At 55.1% G+C, this 22510-nt stretch overlaps 1 protein-coding gene across 18 annotated transcripts in view; it reads left to right on the forward strand.

The window, feature by feature from the left end:
* Positions 1-22510, forward strand: part of ATP2B2 (ATPase plasma membrane Ca2+ transporting 2) — a 353731-nt gene that overhangs the window by 329489 nt on the left and 1732 nt on the right. For 13 of the 18 annotated variants that reach the window (XM_057506641.1, XM_036923437.2, XM_057506647.1 and 10 more), the window contains 8 exons: positions 2794-2973; positions 3169-3256; positions 7082-7188; positions 7666-7857; positions 10293-10506; positions 12127-12338; positions 12468-12575; positions 14437-14619. In XM_057506641.1, the coding sequence (XP_057362624.1) occupies positions 2794-2973; positions 3169-3256; positions 7082-7188; positions 7666-7857; positions 10293-10506; positions 12127-12338; positions 12468-12575; positions 14437-14619 (1284 nt within the window). Of the gene's footprint in view, positions 1-2793; positions 2974-3168; positions 3257-7081; positions 7189-7665; positions 7858-10292; positions 10507-12126; positions 12339-12467; positions 12576-14436; positions 14620-16390; positions 16563-20431; positions 20487-22510 lie in introns of all 18 variants that reach the window. The other 5 variants (XM_057506651.1, XM_057506661.1, XM_036923450.2 and 2 more) reach the window with 3 other exon arrangements.

Genomic DNA, 22510 nt, shown 5'->3' on the forward strand with positions numbered 1-22510 from the left:
CTCAGCCTCAGCCCCTCCAGATCACCTGTAGAGCCTTCCTGCCATCTATGCCTGTGTACCTGGTGGGAGAGTTCTCTACAGCCAGGACCACAATGAAGTAACCATCTAGGTAGCCCCAGCCCGGACACAGTGCCAGGCACCAGAGCCTCAGTTAATGCTGCCTGGACAGAAGCAGCTCCCCTCCTCCAGGAAGCTCTCACAGATTTCTCCTCCCCACCCACTACCTTCTAAAGTAATGGTGCTGTCCTCTGTGCTCCCAGAGCCCTTTGCGCCAACCTTTGCCAAAGACCATGCCTCATACAAGAATACAGGCCTAACCCAGAGTAACTGTTCTGTTATCTGAGAAAAAGATGATTATGTGAACAAATATGACAGACTGTTCTACCATGGAGCAGCCAGCCTTGGAGGGAGTGACCACCCTGTCAATAGAGGCTTGCGAGCAGAGGCTGGCCTACCATCTATCAGCAATGCCTGGGTGGAGATCTAGGCAATGAGCAGAGCATCAGAGTCATGACCTAAAGTTCCTTCCAACTCCAAGACCTCAAACATCTTTGAATCAAACAATTTAAATTATTCCTTTTGGGACAGATAAGGTGTGTGTTCCCAAAAGAACAGTGGCTCTTTCACATTCTCTGGGACAGAAGACAGCAGAGGGCTGCAGGCCAGGTCACAGCCATTGTGAGGATAAATTATGTAAGCGGGATCTTGGACATTCCACATCCCCATACCCTCCAGTTCCTTAAAAAGAGGTCTTGACTGCTTATGTAGCACCCACTGTGGCATGAGGCAGAGGTCTTGTTCACATGGCCCCTGAGCCCTGAGCAGGCACCAGAAGGCTCCTCCCTGGCCCTGGAAATGTACCCAGAAGAGACCTGTGGTCAGCTCGTCCTGTTCTAGCCCTTCAATGACAGGGTGATCACTGCCTGCCACAACAGAGCTTGTCTCTTACACAGCTCTGGGAGCTGGGCAGGGCTGCCTGTCTTCAACTGGACCCTCCACAGCATTCATTTATCCCTCCACTACAAGAGGCCCACATTTAGAAGTCCGGATTTTCTCTGTAAGCCCCTGAAGAGAGTGACACCACAACCTGTCCCGCAGACAGGTCACTGGTGGTCAGGGTAGGGGAACAATGGACAAAGGGCAAAGCCAGAGGCAGGGAGGTGGGAGAGGCTAGGCACTGACTCCAGCTGGAGATGGTGGTACTCCAGGCTCAAGGAACAGCAGGTGGCATGGATGGGGGTGGACAGGGGTGAGGTATTTTCAAGAGTAATCCTTGTTCCTAAAATCTCTGAGGGCAGAAAGGGACCACTGGGCAGGAGTTGTCCACATCCAGCTCTAGGCCAGGCTCCGACTCTGTGTATCAGTCTGCCAGGGCCCCCATAACAAAGGGCTACAGACTGGGCAACTTCCACAACAGAATGTTGTCCACAGACCCGGAGGCTGGATGTCCAAGATCAAGGTGTCAGCAGTGTGAGTTCCTTCGAGGGCCATGAGGGAGAATCTTTCTTACCCAGCTCTGGTGTTTGCCGGCAGTCTTCGGCATACCTTGGCATGGGGCAGCATCTCCCCATCCCTGCCTTCATCACCTGACATCCCCCCTGTGTGTGTCTGTGTCCACATCTCCCCTTCTCATTAGGACTCCAGCCACACTGGATGAGGCCCACCCTAATGACCTCATCTTAACTTGATTAGCCCTATGAATATACTATCTATAAACAAGAGCACATGCATAGGCACTAGGGGTTCAGACTTCAACATATCTTTTTAGGGGGTCACAATTCAGCTCATAATAGTCTTCAAACCCTCTCAGCAGTGGCTTGGCAGGGCGGGGGTGAGAGTGAGCTCCCAGGCTCTAAGATTGTTGAGAGCAGTTGAGAGTTGAACTCAGCCCCTCCAGGCCTGAGATTCTAAAGTGCTTTTGGTCTTTTGGTACAACTGGATTTTCTGCCTTTGATGTGCCCTCTCCCACTCAAAAGGCATTTTTTCAGCAAAAGCAAATAACACTTTATTTTATTATTTGTCACCGCCCATGGGTAAGAATCTCTTGGTGAGTGATCTATGTTGTGTGTAAAGGGACAGCAGCTCCAGGCTGGTTTTCCCATCCTAATTGCTGGGTAAATGCACAGCTCTGGGGAGGGCAGGGCATGTGGGGGAGGGGTGTTCGTTGGCTTCTGATGAGCTGGGTCTGCTCTGGCCTGAGTGGCCCAAACACTGGTCTATCATTATAGTCTAGGCAGGAGGCAGTCCTTACTCTCTCAAGGAAATGTATTTTAGATGAAGCATAATCATTTGTATTTATTCTAAGCCAATGTCACATTCCCCCTCAAAAAAACTGAAAATACACAAATGTATTTTATCAGTGAGTTTTTAGGATAAAGCAGACACAAGTTCCTGTGCAATAGAAGAGTGTTCTGTGCTTTTGCCTGGAGCCAGATCTGAGGGGATACTTACTGGGGTCTTCCTCAAAGTCCTTGCCTAGGTCAGGATAGCCAGCGGTTTCAGCTCAGGATGGGCTGTTGCAGTGGTAGGCGCGGCTGCCTGGGATTCTGATGAGGATAATTGTGAGACCCACATGAGACCATTGAATCAGAGGATGCTGTGATCAATTAACAATGCCTGCCATGGGCACAGGAAGGGAGGAGATGGCCCGTGTGCCCTATGTACTATCATATCTCGTGGTCATCTAGGCCCCTTACAATGGAGCTCCTGGGAGCAGGGCTCACTCTGGAGTAAGAGCAGTGAAGGCCTGCCCGAGGTGGTGCGCACCCCCATGGCTTCTGCCCTCCCACCCAGGTCCCAGAAGCCATCCGCAAGTGCCAGCGGGCAGGCATCACAGTCCGCATGGTCACCGGGGACAATATCAACACAGCCCGTGCCATCGCCATCAAGTGTGGCATCATCCATCCTGGGGAGGATTTCCTGTGCCTGGAGGGCAAGGAGTTCAACCGGAGGATCCGCAATGAGAAGGGAGAGGTATGTGCCCAGCGCAAAGGGTCTCCGGGGGATGAGCTAGGAAGGGGCCTGGCAGGCACGGGGGTTGCATGATTATACAGAAGCCAGCCAGTGTGCCACTAAGAGCCCAGTGACTCTGGGTGACACCTCTCCCCTCTCCAGGCCTCAGTCTCTCTCCCTGACCCCACCAACCTGTCTTCCCCCAACCCCCTCCAGATTGAGCAGGAGCGAATCGACAAGATCTGGCCAAAGCTGCGGGTGCTGGCGCGCTCCTCCCCCACAGACAAGCACACCCTCGTCAAAGGTAAGACCTGGGCGACACGGGCAATTCTGAGGCCAGAATCCCCTCCTCTCCTGGTCCCTGCAGCTTCTTTCCAGGATAGAAGGGACTTTTGTCTGGGGCTCCCCACACCTGGGGACACCTTTATCCCACCCACTTTGCAGTCCTGGGAAGCTGCCCGAGGGCCACAGTGAGATGCAGAAGTTATGAATCTTCTCTCTGGGCTCTTCCTTCTCTAGGAAGCAATGGGACTGGTTCTACCCAGGGTCCGAAACTTAGGGCCTGAGGGCTGTATGGGCCCCAGATGTATTTTATTTGGCTGGTAATGGTGCCTTTTAATAATGTTGAGTTAGAATGACTTTATACTGACTCTGCTCTCTCACGTCTGACACAGTCTTTACCACTCCTCAATGTGTGACATCCAGCTCACTCCACTTATTAATGTTCTCAGTCTGGCCCCAGAGTTTGTGTTTGAGACCCTGGATCTGCCTGGTCTTGGAGGCCCCCAACCAAATCTTTAACCAGGACCCCAGAGATGGGCTATTTGGGGAATGGCAACCTGAGAGATGAGGCCAAAAGTCAGTATCCTTTTCCTGACCTTTCCCCCTCCAGAGCGAGGGCACATCGGTTGCTGAGCCCATCTCTGTGGCCAGCTGCTGGACACTTTTAGAGCCACACAGCCCTAGGTTCAAGTCCTGACCCTGCCACTGATCTGCTCTGTGGCCTTGGGCAAGTCCCTCCTCTTCTGGGACTCAGTTTCTCATCTGTAAAATGGCCATGGGGGGCAGGTTTCCGGATAAAGCCATCCCCTAAGACATCTTGGATTTTTTTCCCGAAGTGCTGCCCAAGGAGATTAATGGAGGCAGATCTGGCCTGGTAACAGAAACACAGGGCCCTCCAACCACAGATCTCCAAGCAAGGGGCTCCCAACCTATCCTCATTTCTTACTCAACCACTTATTCATTTATTCACCCATTCTCTTGCTAAATGTTTATTGAGGATCTACTATGTGCTACTATGTGCCAGGCCCTGCTCTTGGCAAACACGGTCCTTGTGTCTTGGGATTCATGAACCAGGTTCCATCCAGCAGACACTAAATAGGTGGCGTCCCTCCATAGAGCTAGAGGCTGCACTGGTGGGTGAGAAAGGGGGATCTGGGGCTTCTCTGGCCTCTAACTCAGGCTGCAGAAGAGAGGTCACATCAGAGGCCATTGAAGATGGAGTGGGGATCCAGGAGAAAGGGTTTGTGTTTGTGTTTCCGGCGGGGCAGAGAATTGCACTGTGAAAATCCAGAGGCAAAGATTTCCAGGCACCTTCAAGAAGTGGAAAGAAACTCACTGGGGCTGGGACCTCGAGCAAGAGAGGGAGACAGAGGAGGAGACTGGAGAAGGGGTGCCAGTGTCAGATCATGCAGGGCCTTGAATGCCAGGCTAATAACCTATGATGTTGGCCCAGAGTCAGGAGACGTTGGGAGGGTCTTGCCAGGAAAAGCATTGTTTTAGAAAGCTCACTCCCTGCTGTGTGGAGAGTAACGGGGAGGCAGAGGGACCACCGGGATCGTCCAACTTTGATAGGTGACACCTGAACTGGGTCCAGTACAGGTGCAGCTGGACGTTGCAAGATCTGAGGACTGTCTGGGTGGTGGAAGGGCCTGGGCCTGGCAACTTGGATATGGTGGAAGGATGAGAGAGGTGAGCAGTCCAGGACTCCTGCAGTCTACACCGGTTTGAGAGCCTGCTGCTTGCAAGCATGCCCCATGGTTTCTGAGTGGGCAGCTGAATGTTAGGAGCTGCAAGGGAAGGGGAGATCTGAGGGGAAACTTATGCATTCTGGCTGAGCTGAAGGCCCTCTGACGTCCAAGTGGAGATGTCCAAGCTGGACATCTGTAGAGTCAGGGCTCAGTAGAGAGGTAAGACAAAGGCATGAACTGCAGAGTCTGCAGAGCAGAGGAGCTGGCTGCACCCAGGAAGCTCCCACCTGGGCCATGAGCAGAGGTGGAGGTCTGACAGCAGAGACCATGAAGAGGCAGCCAGAGGAGTAGGAGGACAGCTAGGGACAGTGACATCCAGGAAGACAAGGAAGGGAGCCTGTTGGGAAGGAAGGTGTGGTCCACAGCATGCATGGCGCCGAGAGGTCCAGAGTGGTGGGACGGGGACGTGACCATAGAGGTGACTGCAGAATAGCCCCTGGTGACCAGGCATGGTGGGGGCAGTGTCAGTGGAGTGGCAGGGCCGTGTTAGCACTGGAGGTGCAGGAGAAGGGTCTGGGGGTGGATGCCCTCCCAGCTCCCGGCCCCTTTGTGGAACAGCAGGAATGCTGTGAAAAGGCCAGTTCCAGCCTGGGAAGCCACTGAGAAACCCACCACCACCACCACCTTAGAGAAACACCCCAGGCAGGGATGAAGGCCTCAGATGCCAAGTGGACAAACTGGAGGGGATGCTCTGGGCAGTGGACTCAGGTACTGCCACCAGCTGGAGAGAGTGCCCAGGATGACTCCCAGAGCACATGGCCTTGGAGCTGGGCCTTGAAGAGTGTGGAACCTTGATAGTTGGAAAAAACTAGGGTGTACAGTGCCCCAAGTCAAGAAACTCATTCCCTCATTCCACAGGCTGTTGGTGTTTGCCAGGTACAGGACAGTGAGACACACATATCAGAGCCACAGTGGTCTGTAGGGTGGGTGGGGTCCTCGGGGGGTCACAAAGTCTCCCCAGGGACATAGCAGCCAAAATAAGACTGCAGATGGGTAATGGGCACAGCTGGCCGAAGGAACAGGCTGTGCAGACACAGGGGCAAGTGGGAGCAGGCTTTGCAAGACCCATAAGCCACTCCTGTAGCTGGAGCACAGATTGGGGGTGGCCAGGCAACAAGAGGGTGAGACAACAAGATCAGAAAAGGAATGAGGCCTGACCACAGAGGACTTCAGACTTCAGAGCTGAGAACATGGGTGTCATCCTGAGGCCAGGTAGCCTTTGGCTGGAGACACAGGTTCAGACTCAGGTGTTAGACCCTGAGGCTGCTGTCAAATTGGAAGGGGAGCCCAGAGGGGGCATGGAGATGCTGTTGGCAGAGGGGATGGGGCTAGAGAGTAGTGGAAGGATTCCAGTGGGATTGGGAGCCAGGATCTACAGGCCTTGGTGTTGGGTTTGGTTTGCCAAACGAGAGAGGGACACGTCAAGACTGGCACTCAAATTTCTGTCCTGCACGTGGACATCTCTGCTCAGGGCTGCACAAACCCCACACATGCCCAACAATGACACCCTTTATACAGGCCCTAGCTCAGTGAAAGGGACCACATGCCATGTGTTCATCCTGTTATTTGTTGAATATTTTATTGAGGATGCATGTCTGGAGAAAGGTCAAGGCCACACAGTGGGTCAGGGGTCATTGGCAAATGGCCCAGCCCATACCCCCCTCAGGCATGACTGGATCCCAGGGAGCAGGGGAGGGATGCTGGGGAGCAGATGGAAGGATGCTGTAAAAACCTTGGAGTCCCAGGAAAAGCTGGGGCCCCTGGAGTGCAGGAAGAGGTGGGAGGTGTTGCTGGCTGGGGTGGCCACTGGTGTGGCCAAAGGCTGTAGAGAGTGAAGAGGGTGCTGGAGAAGTGAGCCTGGCCAAGACCATGGGGAACCCAGCCCTGAGCCAGCACAGGGCTGAGATGCCCAATGTCCCCTGCAGGAGCTATGGGAAGCCTGGAGCTAGGAAGTACCATGACCAGGGCGGGTGGAAGGGCGGGGCCAAAGAGGAGGCTGTGCCCAGCCCAGGGCCCTCCTGAGGATCAAGGCTGGCCTAGGCTGCCCCACCCCCCTGAGGATCCCAGGGCCCTGAGCATATTTCTGCCCCACCCCACAGGCATCATCGACAGCACACACACTGAGCAGCGGCAGGTGGTGGCCGTGACGGGGGATGGCACCAATGACGGGCCTGCACTCAAGAAGGCGGACGTGGGCTTCGCCATGGTAGGAGCGCTCGTGCGGGGCTGGAGGCAGGGCCTGGCAGGGCGGGGGGTATGGACAGTGCACTGTGTACACTCAAACCAGTTCACACACCATCCACCTTGTGTGCCTAATGCTCACAGACTCAGCCTGGCCCCCAGGGTCTTCCTGGAAGGGTAGAGGGAGGCTCCCTGAAAGATGGGTCTCGGGGAGGGAGGAGGAGGAGGGGCTGAGGAGAGGCTTTCTGAAGCAGAGGGTTGGCATCGGGGCTGGGTGTTGGATGTTGTTGGATGTGTGAGGAGTAGGGGTGTGTGTGTGTGTGTGTGTGTGTGTGTGTGTGTCCCATTGGTGTGTGTGTGTGTCCCATTGGTCCGGCTGTGCTGGGCATTTGGTGAGGGGGTGTGCAGGGAGGGTTGAGTAGGACAGGGGATGAGGACAGCGCTGCTATAGCTGCTGATCTCCCTGACTACCCCACCCAGGCTCCTGTCCCTGTCCCCACAGGGCATTGCAGGCACAGATGTGGCCAAGGAGGCGTCAGACATCATCCTGACAGACGACAACTTCAGCAGCATCGTCAAGGCAGTGATGTGGGGCCGCAACGTCTATGACAGCATCTCCAAGTTCCTGCAGTTCCAGCTGACCGTCAACGTGGTGGCTGTGATCGTGGCCTTCACAGGCGCCTGCATCACACAGGTGGGCCCTCGGGGAGTGGGCAGGGCAGGGCATGCCAAAGCCTGGGGAGTGGCTGCTGGGGCCAGGACCGCACTGCAGACCTCAGGTGCAGGTGCCAGCCCCGGGAGCTGAGGCAGAGAGGCTCCCTGAGGCCGTGGGGCTTCCCCAAGGTCAGGCCTCCCCCTGTGGCTGCCTGACCCAGGTGCAGGCCTGGCCTTTGCTCCAGGAGGCCAGAGAGGCAATCCTCAAGGGAAGCAGGGCCCCTGGCCACATAAACGGCCAGAGGGTGGCAGGGGTGTGGTGGGGCCCAAGGGGGGTTGGGGCCAGCTGGGTACAAGGAGCCAGCAGGACCTTCGGGGGCCTGAGTTCTGCTGTGGTGTATGTTGGGAGAGGTGTGCTGTCTGGGTTCCGGAAGCCAGGATAGGGCAGCAGGAGGGAGTTGGGGACCGTGTGTCACTGGGAGGGGCAGCTGTCTGTCAGGATCACAGTCTGAGTCTTGAGCAGCTCCATGTCCTGAGGCCAGCAGAAGCCAGCCAACCGGCCTGGATGTCCACAGCCTTACTGCTTCCTCACTCAGTCCCATGAGGTGGGAGCTGTAATGATCCCCATTTTACAGAGGCAGAAACTGAGGCTCAGAGGATGGACCTACCAGGCACCTGCCATTGCTCCCAAGGCGTCCTGCTTCCTCCTGGGGTCTGGCCAGCCTGGGCTGAGGAGGGGAGGGGTGGAGGCCTGGCCCATGCTGGCAGCCGTGTGGGCAGACAGGCTCCTGCCCATAGACGAGTCCCCAGAGGCCTGAAAGCCAGCACTGCCCTGAAGAGCTTTGCGGCCTGCAGACGCTGCTTGCCTCTGTTGCATTCTGAGCCCTTGAGGATGCACATGGCAGCACCCAGTCCCCCAGCCCTGAGAGTCAGAGCTATGGGGTAGTAGCTGGAGGGTCACTTCTACTCCACGGCACCTTCTCTCCTGGTCTGTGGGCAAGAAGCTCCCTCTGGTGGTGGCTTGGGGGACAGTCAGCTTGCCTGAGGCCTTAGGCTGAAGGCCTTGGGAGGAGATGGGGGGGCCCTGACCCTGAGGCACATGCACTTGGAGAAGACTGATGCGCGAGAGAGGAAGCTGGGTCATGGGGAAGGTGGTGAGCCAGGGCAGAGGCAGGAGAGGTGGCCAGGAGGAGGGGCTGTGATAAACATCTGAGAGGTGAGAGGGTGTATGGGGTGCAGGTAGAGGGGCCTCAGGAGCTGCACTCAGAGAGAACAGAGGGGTGAGGAACAGCTCAGTTCTGGCTTTTGGGCTTACAGAGCCTGTGGGCTTCCTGGAGGAGGTGTTCCACCAGAAGAGGAGGCTATAGCCAGAGGGGGAGGTGTGTCTGGGGAGAGGAGGATGAGGGAAGAGAGAAGCACCTAGAGCCGGGGACAGGCATGAAATGGAAGAAAGGGCCATGGGGCGCACAGACCCTAAAGGCAGGGGAAGAGGACCCCTGAGGGTGATGGAGAAGGAGCAGCCACAGAGCAGGAGGAGGACCAGGAGAGTGGGCCAGGAGCGCAAGGGGGAGGCAGTGGCCAAACGCAGCGGTGAGGTCAGTGAGATGAGGCTTGAAAATGCCTCTCTCAATCTGTGACAAGAAAGGGACTGGTAACCTTGGAGAAAGGCATTCTGGGGACATGGAAAAGCTAGTCTTGTTGCCAAGGACACAAGGGGGAGTCCTGGGGAGGAGGAGCACAATGGATTCAGTTCCCTCAAGTCATGTAGACTGTGCACAGAACAGTATGACTGCGGATCCCAATACCAGCCAGAGAGAGGTGTAGAAGGATCCACACCAGAATGTGCAGGGCAAGAACCTGTAAGTGGTGAGAGTGTTGATGAGTTTTAGCTTCTTCCGCTATTCCTTACTTGCCCATATTTTCTACCATGGAAATATATTATTTTTGGAATCACAGATATACACAATAATTGCTTGAGGTAAAGTAGGATGATAAGAGGTAAAGAGAAATTGGATGGTCATGAACAGGAGACAGAGGTCATGGGCATTGTTTGTGAAATAGGAGAGACCTGAGCCATTAATAGTTGAGTGGAAAGGAGAGGGCAGAGGGAGGTGAGGAGACGGGGTCTGTGCAAGAGGCGGTGGGGGACGTCTTGGCCTGGCCAGGAGATGTATGTCCATGGGGGCTGGAAGGGGGAAGGGAAGATGGTAGGGATGTGGCCAGATCTACCAGATAGCAGGGAGCAGGTGGACATGAGGCCTGGGGAAGTCGGTTTTCTCCTTGGAGAAGGCAGGGCTGGGCTGTTCTCCTAGTGAACCTACTCAGTGCCACTCAGGAACCCAGGGGCAGACCCCCCACCCCCTGGGGCAGAGCCAGCCTCAAGCCTCCATCAGGGAGCTGCTGGGACCTCAGGGGCAACCCCTTGCCAGGCACCTTGCAGCCCATGACAGCCCTGCCCACGGCCACTGTCCCCAGGACTCCCCCCTGAAGGCCGTGCAGATGCTCTGGGTGAATCTTATCATGGACACATTTGCCTCATTGGCACTGGCCACCGAGCCACCCACCGAGACCCTGCTTCTGAGGAAGCCGTATGGCCGCAACAAGCCCCTCATCTCTCGGACCATGATGAAGAACATCCTGGGCCACGCCGTCTACCAGCTCACCCTCATCTTCACCCTGCTCTTTGTTGGTGAGTCCCCCACCCCACCCGCCGGGGACACAAGGGCACACCCGGCCTTCTGGACCACAGCAGGCTTCCTGTTTGCCAACTGACTAACAGAGGCCCAGGAAGATTAATTGCTCAACATCATACAACATGTCCTGGGCAGAGCCAGGCCCTCTCCCGGGTCTGGCCAACTCCAAAGCCAGGGCTTTTTCCACTGATGACAGCTCCAGATGCTGAGTACACAGCATGCAAAGTGGTGCCCAAATGCCAATTAATGCCCCTCACACCAGCCCCATAGGAGCCTGAGGCCCTGGGGGATGTGACTGGCCTCCTCTGACCCATTCGGCACCTTCTCCTTGCCCTATGGGAGGTATCCTCACTGAGACTTCCTTGGGGGAGTGCCACACACTTGCCTAACCACTAGCTATTTCCACAGAGCTTTCACCTGGACTCCCTCATTTAGGTCTTCCAACCACTCTGTGAGGCAGGACCCTGTGCCACCACCTGTTACAAAGAGTGCCCTAAGGCCCAGAGACGTGAGGTGACTTGCACGCGGGGCACATAGCTGATCCGAGGAGGAGACTGAGTAAACACCAGATGCAGCTGGGGCTAAGGCAGGTCTGGCTTCCATAAGCACCTCAGAGCACCCAGGGCATGGAGAGGCCCAGAGAGGGGAAGGGGCTGGCCCTCCATAAGCTCAGCTTTCCATGACCAATGAGCACTTGCCCTCAAAGTCCAGAGTACGGATGCAGGTGGGGTGTGGACCCTGTTCTTCAAAGGGCAGTCCTCTGTCATACATTCTGAAGGTGCTGTGTTGGCAGGATGATGGTAAAGATTACCAGGAAAAGCCATAGAGGAAGTCCTGCAAATGCAAAGCTAGGAGCCTCTTGAACAGAAAGCTGTCCCGCGAGGGAGGAGAGAGGAGGGCAGGCTCCCACTCTGCTCGCTGACTTCCCCACTTGAGCACCTACTCTCTGTGATTTCGGATTCATCTGGACACCCCACACTCAGGGAAAGCCCTCCTGGCACCAGTGCATGCAGTTCTGCACAAGGATGCAGGATGGCTCCAGGCATGCCAGCAGCGGTGTCCCCACAGCAGCCTGGGCTACTCTCCCCACCCCATGACACTCAGGTGTAAGAGAATGAGACATATGAGTGTGTCCAGAGCCAGCCTGGCCCAGAAGCTCCACCTCCATGTTGGAATTGATAATTCTTGTAACAGTCCCATGAGCTCCCAGAAGTCTGGGTGAGGGACACACTCATTTACAAGCAACAGCACTTTGGTGGGAGCCCAAAGCCGGGACTCCTGCCCGGTGTTCCTAGCTCATGCCCAGTCCTCCAGATCTGGATGGGTTTGCCAAGAAGGGGTCACTTTTTATAAGCAATGTTGCCTGATAACACAGCTTGCACTCCACCCTTATCAGATTTCTGCAGAAAAAGTGGAATCAAGTCTGCCCAAGGCCTTTCTTCCGAGAAGAAAGGGTTTTGTTACCCCTTCACTCACACGACCACCTCACAGCACAGGCACCCCCAACATCCAGGCATGCCTCCCTGTCTGGGTGACCCACCCCGCATACGGAAGTGGACCCCCATGTGCCGGGCATCTTCCCCAGCCCTGCCCTCAGTCCAGCTCCCACTTGGCAGGTGAGAAGATGTTCCAGATTGACAGCGGGAGGAACGCGCCCCTGCACTCACCACCCTCGGAGCACTACACCATCATCTTTAACACCTTCGTCATGATGCAGCTCTTCAACGAGATCAATGCCCGTAAGATCCACGGCGAGCGCAATGTCTTTGATGGCATCTTCCGGAATCCTATCTTCTGCACCATTGTGCTGGGCACCTTCGCCATCCAGGTAGTCAGGCCCCCACACTCACCTGGGCCAGGGTGGGCTTCCCCGCTGTGCCAAGAGCCCAGACCCCTGAACTGACCCCTGACGGCCTGTCCCTCTGTCTCTGTCTCTGTGTTCCGCTTTGACCTCCAGATAGTGATCGTGCAGTTCGGCGGGAAGCCATTCAGCTGCTCCCCGCTGCAGCTGGACCAGTGGATGTGGTGCATATTCATTGGGTTAGGAGAGCTCGTCTGGGGCCAGGTAAGTCATGGGTGAGCTACGGGAGCTACCTCTTAGCTAGGAAGGGAAAGAGCACCAGATGGGAAATCCAGGAGCCCCACCAGTGGGCCCCATCTCTGCCATGGACTCACTGTCTGACTCCTGGAGAGACCCTCCCCATCTTTGAGCCTCTGAGCAGTAAGTAGGGCTGGCCCAGGTCCCAAATGCTGGTAGTTTGGGCACTGCCACTGTGATTTTTGCCTTATATCTACACAATACTGATCTTCTTATTTACTTAATATTTTTTTTACATTGCATCAGTTTTTTAAACTAATTTATTTCAAAAGGCCATTTTATATTACTAAATGATGGGATATTGATCACTTACCATAACAAAAAGCTAACAAAAAAATACTATAAGAACAATGTAATTAAACTCTAACTAGATGCCATGACCTGCCAAGGCTCAAAGCTGGAAGCCAGCTTGTTGTTTAAAAGGATAACTTGTAAGTGGTGTGATTGACAGAGATCAGTAAGTGGTGTGACACCAAGCAGAGGCTCCTTCAGAGGGCTCCAAGGGAAGGAGGGAATGTAAGAGGCAAACCCTGCTGTGTTGCAGAGCCTCAGTGCTGTGTCTGTGGCCATCTGAGATCCTCCCCACCTTGGGTGGGCACTGAGCTGGACACTCCATAGGTGCCCCTTCAGCTAGGACTCTAGAACATCCCCCTACCAGTACCCTTCTCCACTCTACCCAAGTTCCAGGCATGCGCACACTCACACACATGCACACCGTCACAGTTTTCACAGCTTGCAGCTCAGAGGCACCTGACTGGGACGCAGTGCTTGTGACAAGTGCCAGGAGCCAAAGGCACTTGGTCATCCAAGCAGTGGGGGCCCCAAATGGCCTGAGACATTATTCTTGCCTTCAAGCTGTTCCCAGGCTAGAGTGAGAAGTTGCAATGGCAGAAATTAACTAGAAGATAAAGAAAAAAATTTTTTTAATTCTGTCTAAAAGAGACTTTTTAAAACTTTGGAGCTTCTTTGAAAAGTTGATAGGCTAGATCTGCCTTAGCACCCCCATTCCCTGAGTACTCTCGGGGCCAGGCCATCTTTATCCCACTCGGCCCCACACCCTCAGAGAGCTCTTGGCATCTGGGTGAGCAGATTCCTAAAGCCAGCAAATGTTGCCCCCCTGAGGAGTGCTGATCTGAAGCTCTTGGGGAAATTCTGAGGCTGTGTCCAGGCCAGCCCCTGCCTGTCCCTGTAAGAGATGAAAGGAGTCTCTGGCCTCTGCCACCTTGGCTTCCCCACAGGGCCTGCCTCTCGGGCCTCAGCCTGGCAAACAAGCCCTCTGGAGGAAGATTAAGAACAAAAGTATATTCCGTTCCCTTACTGCCTTTCCTTTCTGGGGGGACAGCCATCCCCAGAGTCCCAGGACTAGCTGCCCCTAGGGCATCCAGGACCCAGTGGCCTCGGAAGGAATGAGCCCAGTGCCCAGGGGCCAGCCATGGGCCATGCATGCATGGCAACTTAGACACACACATCTTGCCTAATCCTCAAACTCAGAGATGCCCCCAGCTTTACAGATGGGAAAACCAGAGCTCAGGGGGGTTAAATGACTTGCCTGAGGCCTGGATATTCAGTGTCTTATCTGTCCAAGTCCTAAAGGCCAAGATACCCCACTATGTCCCCCAGACCCAGGTACCAGAGCAAATCAATAAGTGAATGTTAAAATAAGTAAATAAATGCTGAACAAATAATAGTTGAGGAACAGTGGGCTGAGTTAAGGAGTGAGGTGAATGTAACTAGGTGAGTGGGTAAGAAGGAAAGTGGTCGGTTGGAGGGAAGGCAGGCGGCCGAGGAGGCACAGCGCCCACCGTCCCGATGGCTGGGTCCCCTGCAGGTCATCGCCACCATCCCGACCAGCAGGCTCAAGTTCCTCAAAGAGGCGGGCAGGCTCACGCAGAAGGAGGAGATCCCGGAGGAGGAGCTCAATGAGGACGTGGAGGAGATCGACCACGCCGAGAGGGAGCTGCGGCGCGGCCAGATCCTGTGGTTCCGAGGCCTGAATCGGATCCAGACCCAGGTACAGGAGGTCCCCAGGGCAGGCAGGTGGCGGAGCTGAACGGCTCTGTGCCAGCCCCCAGCCTTCTGCACACTCATGTCCCTCACATGCATACTAGCACGGCTGCTGAAGCAACAGCGGCCTCCTCAGGAATGGTCCTCCTTAGCTGGGCAGGGGGTCAGGCAGGGGGACACCTACTATGGGTTTTGGGCAGGGGGGGTGCCTCTAAGGGATAGAGGGGGTGACCCTCAGGGCTGAGGTGAGTGAGGATCTCTGTGGGGTTGCTGGGGGTGACTGTGGATCGGGGCTGTGGGGCAGCCTCCAGAAGGGGCAGCACAAGGCTGGAGACTAGTCCGTGTAAGGCCACAGGGGCAGCATCGGGCCAGCGTCAACCCCAGATCCTCCAGGACCTGTGAGGTCCGGGCACCTTTGCACTCGCACACACATCCTCCTCCTCTTTGGGGAGCTCCAGACACCGACCTCCAGCCCCCACAGCAGTGTGGAAGTGGCTCTGGGGTGCAAAGCTGAGGTCTCCCTGTGCACACAGACTCACGTGTGCACACCAAGGATACATGCAGAGCACACATGCAGCATGGGTGTCCAGCCAGAAACACGTTTCTTCGCCAGGACAGAGACATGCAGCAGCTGTGCGGCCACACACACAGGCCACAGGCTCTCACAAGCCCCTCCGCCCAGCTGCAGTTGTAGTTCACAGTGTGCATTTGCAGCCCCACGGGATGAGGGACAGAGGGGACCGTGAAACTAAGAGAGGGTAGGACTCTTGCCCAAATCACCTGGGAGAGCTGCTTCTGGAAAGTTCACAGCTGCCCCTCATTACACACTGGGAGGTACTATGGATCCCCCCACCTTGGCCCTGCCAGGCCTGTCACTTTAATGTAACAAATAGATTTCCTGGGCTGCTTCACGCCCCAGAGGGCGGGTCCCAAACATCACCTCACTGGCCTTCACAGCCCCCTGAGAGGTAGGTGTGCCCTCCACCCCCCAGTTTTAGGGGTGACTGAGGTTCAGGAGACACTCCTCTCCAGAGCTGCACTCAGGGGATGGGGGCAGGTTTCAGGCCCAGAGTTGTGCTGCAGCCTGAGCTCTCCTCCCCAATAGGAGCCCTAGCACCCAGCCCTCTCGGTGGGCCTCCAGCCCCCACTTCCCTTGAGGGTCGGGGCAGCTCTCGGTGCACACGGCCCTGCTGCTGTCACCAGCCTGGCCACAGAGCCCTTCAGGGGCTCCAGGTTTCAGGAGGGATTGTAGTTTCTTGAGCGGGCATGAGTGCCCACCCAGCCTGGCTCTGACAGTACCAGCGTGGTCCAGGTGCTTCACCACTTACATGACCCTGCCAGGTAGGTGGCATTGCCCCTTCTGAAGGACAAGGAACTGCAAGAGGTAACCTGCCCAAGTCACCTAGCTCATAAATGGTATGGCCCGCACTGAGATGCCCCCCAACCCCATGTGGCTCCGCGCCTGGCCCAAGGGGCCTAGGCACCCTTCTTGCCTCCAAGCACCATGTTTAATCACCTGCCAGCCCCCCGCCCAGCCCTCTGGCCCCTGCGCGGCTAGAACAGGGCAAAGTCCAGCCCGTGTCCTCCCTGGGATGGCCCCAGAGCTGAGCAGACATCATTCAGAGCCTTGGAGTGTGCCTGGCACTTTTTGTTTTGATTTAAGTGACATTGTCATCGTTGCCGTGGCTGCGGCTGTCCTTGTGGCGTGGCGCCTGTCAGTCGTGTATCTGTTGTGTTCATTCTTCTCGCAACTTGTCTCGTTCTCTCCTCCGTTGCAGATTGAAGTAGTCAATACTTTCAAGAGCGGGGCCTCCTTTCAGGGGGCCCTGCGGAGACAGTCCTCCGTCACCAGCCAGAGCCAGGACGTAGCCAATCTCTCTAGCCCTAGTCGCGTGTCGTTGTCCAATGCTCTTTCCTCTCCGACCAGCCTTCCTCCTGCTGCAGCTGGGCGTGAGTGTGACCCCTTACTGCCTTGGGCGCCAGCGAAGCCACTGCTGGGCGGGCAGGGGCCGGGGCGCCAAGGACACGGGTGGGGGGGAGCAGCCATCATGGTCAGGCCCAGTGGGCTGAGGGGCCACAGCCATTAAGGAGGGTTCCAGTTGGTCAGGAGACCACAGCCAGTCACGGGGTGACAGTCACTCAGTGGGCCAGGGTTGGCTGGGGTCAGGGTCTGGGGTTTAGCTGCTCAGCCAGGGGGTCATGAGGGTACAAGTGGTGAAAAGGTCCAGGTCAAAGGATCACCATTCATTCAGCAGGGGGGTTCCAGTGATCAAATGTCCCAGCCCACCACAGGGTCACAGAGTGTCCCAATCAGTTTAAGGTCATACTCAGTCAGGAAAAGTCTGGTGCATGAGGGCAAGGGTCAGAGTTGGCCAGGAGGTCAGTCTTTTAGAATCAGAGTTAGGCAATGGGTTACCATGGGTCATGGCCCTCAGAGGTCACAGTCAGTCACAGTGGGGTCCAGCCAAGGAGGGGTCTGTATAGCTGAGAGGTCCCAGTCAGTCCCAGGCCACCAAGGAGATCACAGCCTGGAGGCCCCACCCACAGTAGTCCAAAACCCTCTGCCCTCTCCTCTTGCACATCGGATGGCATCAGCTGTCTTATACACACTTTTCTGGGCACACTGAAAGTCCAACCCCTTCCTAGAAGGGACAAGGCTCCTGACCCACTCAGCTTGACCTCTGGTGGAAAATGGTGAGGCAAGCCTAGCATCCTGTTTGGGTGCCAGCAGGCCCTGAGGCATCTGCTCTAACCCTCAGCTCCTGCCCTTCCTTATCTGAGAAATAGCCTGGGACTGTGACGCCCTCCTTAACTTTCTTCTGCGGAGCCAAGCTGATCTCATCACACCACCGCTTCTGACCAGGGTCTCTCATCTCTGGCCTTGTCTAGATCTCTCTGAACCCCTCCCTGGCTTCAGGCCCAGATGGAGTAAGTCTCTCTTTCCCACCTGCCTCCCTTACCTTGTCTCCAGTCAGCCCCTCCCAAACTGCAAGGGAGCCCTTAGGCCCACTCCTCTCAGATCCCCGTACCTATCTCTTCACTTAGCTCTCAGGCTTCTTCAGTGAGGCACAGATGCTAGGCCTCATCTCTTGATCATTTATAAAGTGCCTCTCTACCCCTTTCCAAACACAGAATACCTACCCACAACACACATCCCCTGCCACAGACCAGGGCAGGAGCTATGCCATCTGAGGCACAAGCCGCAAAGGGCTGGCTGATGGTCTTTGCTCGTGTCCCACAACCCTGATGGCATTTGCTCATGTCCCATGACACTGAAAGCATTTGCTCATGTCCCACGACCCTGAAGGCATTTGCTTGTGTCCCACAACCCTGATGGCATTTGCTCAGGTCTCATGACCTTGCAGTGTAGGCAGTGCTGCCAGGTATGCAAGATGACAGGCAAGATGCAGAAAAGGGTGGAAGGCCCTTCCACGGTCATTCATTAGTACAAAAACACAGCCGAGGGGAGGCCAGATGAGCCAAGATCAAGAGGAGACATAGTTGAGCAGGTGGTATCTGAGTCTATGAGGCACTGCCACTAAGAAGTCACTGCCAGGCTTCCTCAGGGCAGGAGGCACTTTGGACCCAGCTTCCTCCCCCTTCGCATCAGAGAACCTCACCCAGTTGACCTACTCCTGCTCTGCTCAGCCCTGGCCTTGCTCAGCGCCGCCATCAGCGCACTGACCAAGGGTTCAAGCCTGAAGAGCCACTTAGGAACGAATCCATTGTTTTCAGTTCCTGCCACCCTCCCTAGTGACTCCTGCAACCTCCGGCTGGGACTGACTGCCCAAAGTCTGGCTTCTGGGTGCACGCTCTGTTCTTTGTCCATCCTTCCTCAGTCTCCTTCTTGAAGTGTGGCAGCCCATCTGGCCCTCTTGGGCCCGCCCCACGCAGCCTTTGAAAGTCTTCCCTTGGTTGAACCCCACATCTTAGCTTTCACAGTCTAGGATTTGCAGAAATAATTCAATCATCTCAAATCTTGGCAATTTCATTCTTACCTTTTCTTCTGTCAATTATAAAACCCTTTAGTAAGGCCAGTCCTGGAACAATCAGCTCTCCACACTCGTCCTTCAGAGCGATGCCCACTTCTGCCCACCCTTCCTTCTCTCAGAGGACCCATGGAGGCTGGTCAGGCACGACTCCCTCATCCACAGACCATCTTGTGTCTCCCCCAGGCCTCATGCCTCCTTGAGAATCTAGTATCCCTGCTCTCTGTTGTAGGACGATGGCCTGTCATTCTGGGGCCCTTCTGCCCAAGGATACTGGTTCCAAAAGGGATCACAACCTCTGTGGTTTCCACACACACATTTTGGTCGACACAGTCACAATGTGAACTCTAAGTAAATATCGCCTAGTTCCTCCTCTGCTTGAATAGTTTCTATAACCATGACATCTCCCCTGGTCTCCAAGGCTCTAAGTTACCGAGTACGGTCCCCCCAGAAGCCAAAAGGCTTTCTTCCCACAGGGAGCTGGAAAGCAGGTGACCAGGAAAAAAGAGAAGGGGCCCCCAATCCGGTGGGATGGAGAGGGAGCTGCCTCCTGCCCCCTCTGCACAGGGGGATCTCTCCCTCTTGGGGATTCTCCAGCAGAGGAGGGTAGCCATGTGCATGCTGAGTCAAAAATCCCTAGGGTCTGTGTGCCCTGGAAGGAGTCCAACTCATGTCCCCTGGGTGTTCAAGAGTTGACTACCAAGGCTTAGGGCAGGGTGTGTGTGCTTGGGGCTGACTTCTGACTCCTGACATTGGGGAAGGAACCCCCCGCCCACCTCCCATATCCCTCCCCGGCACCCCTGCGAGATGAGGCCCAGACAGACAGGTGCATGCTGCGACGTGATGGTCAGGTCAGGCCGGTATCTGAGTGTTTAGGAGGGAACTCTGGTCCGCTCTCTCACTTTCTTCCCCTGACTTACTCAAAGACGAGTTTGTTTCTTCCCCTAGAAACTTACTGGCATGTCCCTAATGCCTTATACCTGAGCCTCACCCAGCATTTTCCAAAGAGTTCCCTGCATCCTCCACTTCACATACACCTCACAAATAAAACAAAAGGAAGGCAGCTCTGCCAGTACACCCATTTAACTGAGAAAGACACTGATGCTCAGAGAATTAGAGGGACTTGGCCAAGATCACACAGCAAGTGAGTTGCAAGAAGCCTGACTCCAAAGGCCTTCATTCTTCCCACAACCACACACCACTTCCCAGACAAGCCCAGAGACCTGGAACCCACAGAGGTTGAATATCCAGTCTGGACCCAGTGCCCACGGCCTCATATGGTGAAAAGGAGTCTGGGGTCTAGAAAGACAAAGAAACTGTTTCTCTGCTTGAATTTCTAGCAACCTGGCATGGACTGGGGATCAAGAACAAAATTAGCCTTCAGGTCTGTGACCCAAGGCCCGGCTGCATAACCATCTTTCTTACTCCCCTCAAACTCTAACTTGTCTCAAAAACACCTTTGTATGTAGCAAGTTTGTGGCAGGCTCCATGTTCACCAGTGAAGGTCCTGCTCCTTCAGAGCCACCAGGCCAAGAGCATCAGGCTCCTACCACAGACCCACCACTTCCTAGACACTGGGCCCTGCTAGACAGGGCATCTCCTCTCTACTTGCCCTTCATACTCCTGGTTCTGAGGCCTGGTAGGACAAGGAGTCCGCATCTCTTAGGGGGAGACATCAGGAAGAAGGAAAGCAGAGAAAGCTGGAACTCTCACTAGCATTTTGGTAACTAATTTAGTGCAACCTTGGGTTGGCGAGAAAATGGCTTGCTTCTGGTGGGGGGGGCCCTAGACCTCGCCGCTGTCTGAATATTCCATGTGTTCTTTCCCTAGAGGGCTAGAGAACCCTGGACACAGAGTTCAGCAAGAGAGAGTGAAATTTAAAAAGGTTGTGAGTCTTTAACCTTGAGCCTGAAATGAATGTGAATCAATCCCAGACTCTTGGCTTCCCTGAAGCCGGGTAAACATTCGAGTATGTCACACCCATCCCAGACGGGGGCCTGTGTGTTTCCTCCGAGCCCTCCGACTTTGGGCGCGAGTCTCCCTGCCCCTTTTGTGCTGAGGAGACCCAAACGTCTGCAGTCCCACAGACTGGGCCCTTTGTTCCTTCCCCTCACCCCCATGCCCAAATGCAGCCTATGCCCTCCCTAGTCGGCTGTAGGGTAGGCAGGGAGGGGAGATGGAAGAGCTTTTTTCTTCCCATACTTTTTTCCATTTCAGCCGCGGAGAGAACCGAAGTGGACTCTTGAGATGGCCGTGGCGGGGTGTCCCGAAAAGTCTTGTCCCCACAGTCTTGTCCAGAGCAGTTCATCCTTTCTGTTGTCTCCATGCCAGGGGGAGGAGGAGGGGCCTACATTTCATTGTGTGTTGTCCCCTCTGCGTTATCAGTCACATGACAGGGCCCTGCCACCATCCCTCCTCCCTCCACCAGGCACTCCGGCTGGTTATCTTACTGCAGTTCAGCCTCAGCACACACTGGGCCCTAGGCTGGGCAGCTGCAATGAAAATTATTATTCCCATTTCACAAATGAAAAAACTGAGGCCCATAACACCTTTTTGGTTGTTGTTTTTACTTACTCAAGGGTGTAATGGCCCACCTATTTGGAGGCCAGAATATTTAATAATCTCTACAGAGCCACAGATAGGGAATCCAAGGAGAAAGAAGTCTCAGAGCAGCCAAATGGTCCTTGTGGAGCGCCAGCACTGATGCATGGCGTCTAGCTGGCTCTTGCTTGGTACCTGATGCCTCTTACTTAGAGCACAATTTTAACAAGCAGAGTTCCCTACAGTCCCAGCCCACAGCACATAAGAAGGAAAAGGGACAGAGATGCTTTTGAGAAAACAAGGAAAAGTCAAAACTAGTAATGATGGCTGACAACAAAGGAGAAAAACTTAAAAAAAAAATCAAAACTGTGGGATCTTACACAAGACCAAGAAGGATTATTGACACACTTAAATTCTTCTCTGTGCACATTAAATTAAACAACAGAGGAGCATATGATGTGCTTTAGTAGAAAGACTCCCCTACAAAATAGTAAAATAAGCCCTGAGCTATGACACTTAGAACTATCAGACAGTCATCCAGAAAATACACTTCCACGGCCAGGGCTTTTCCGATCTGTGCCCCACCAGTGAACCACCCCTGGATTTAGCTGAGACCACAAGGGCCTCCCCACACCTGCCTCATCTGGGGTTCTTCCTCCCTCAGGCACATGGTGGGGGACAGCCACCTCTGCAGGAAGGACCCGCAGGGCATCCTCAGTCCCTTGGCAGAGTCTCTGCTCCTTGGGGGCATTGCTACCGCCTCACTTTCCCTGCCACTGGCTCGCGGCGAGGAGGGCTGGGAGGGGGGGCGAGGGGCCTTTGTCCCAATCCCATCAGCCCTTTGCAGAGGCAGGCACGGCTCCCCCTCCCAACCGCCTGGAGAAGGGACACCTCTCTTCAAAGTGGGGGTCCCATTTCTCTGCACCCTGCAAGGCAGGACAGAGGATGCCTGGCGAGGTAGTGTGACTTGCCTATGGTCAGAGCACCAGGAGGAGCAGAGCCAGGACTCAGCTTCAGGTCTTCCTGATGCCAAGTCCAGGGCTCTTCCATTAACCTGGAAGACTCAGTGTCCAATCTCCTTCCATTCTTCAGTGAACCACAGGTTCCAAGCAGGGCATAGAAAGCGAAAGAACTTTCTATTTTGTGGCTCAGTGGCATACCTCCTAGAATCCCACCCAGGGCTGGGTTTGGCCATCTGATTCTGGCCCCATTTTTTTGGTTTTGTGTTTTCAAGCCACAAATAAAGAAAGAAAGAAAACACCCAGGAAATAAGGGACCCCAAAGCCAACTCCATTGACTGGCCAGGGCTTTGAGTCTATACTCGAGTGTTTACCTCCCAAATGCATGAAGGAAAGAAACGTTGGGTAC

The sequence above is a fragment of the Manis pentadactyla genome, chromosome 1 (genome assembly GCF_030020395.1).
Source record: "Manis pentadactyla isolate mManPen7 chromosome 1, mManPen7.hap1, whole genome shotgun sequence".
Lineage (NCBI taxonomy): Eukaryota > Metazoa > Chordata > Mammalia > Pholidota > Manidae > Manis > Manis pentadactyla.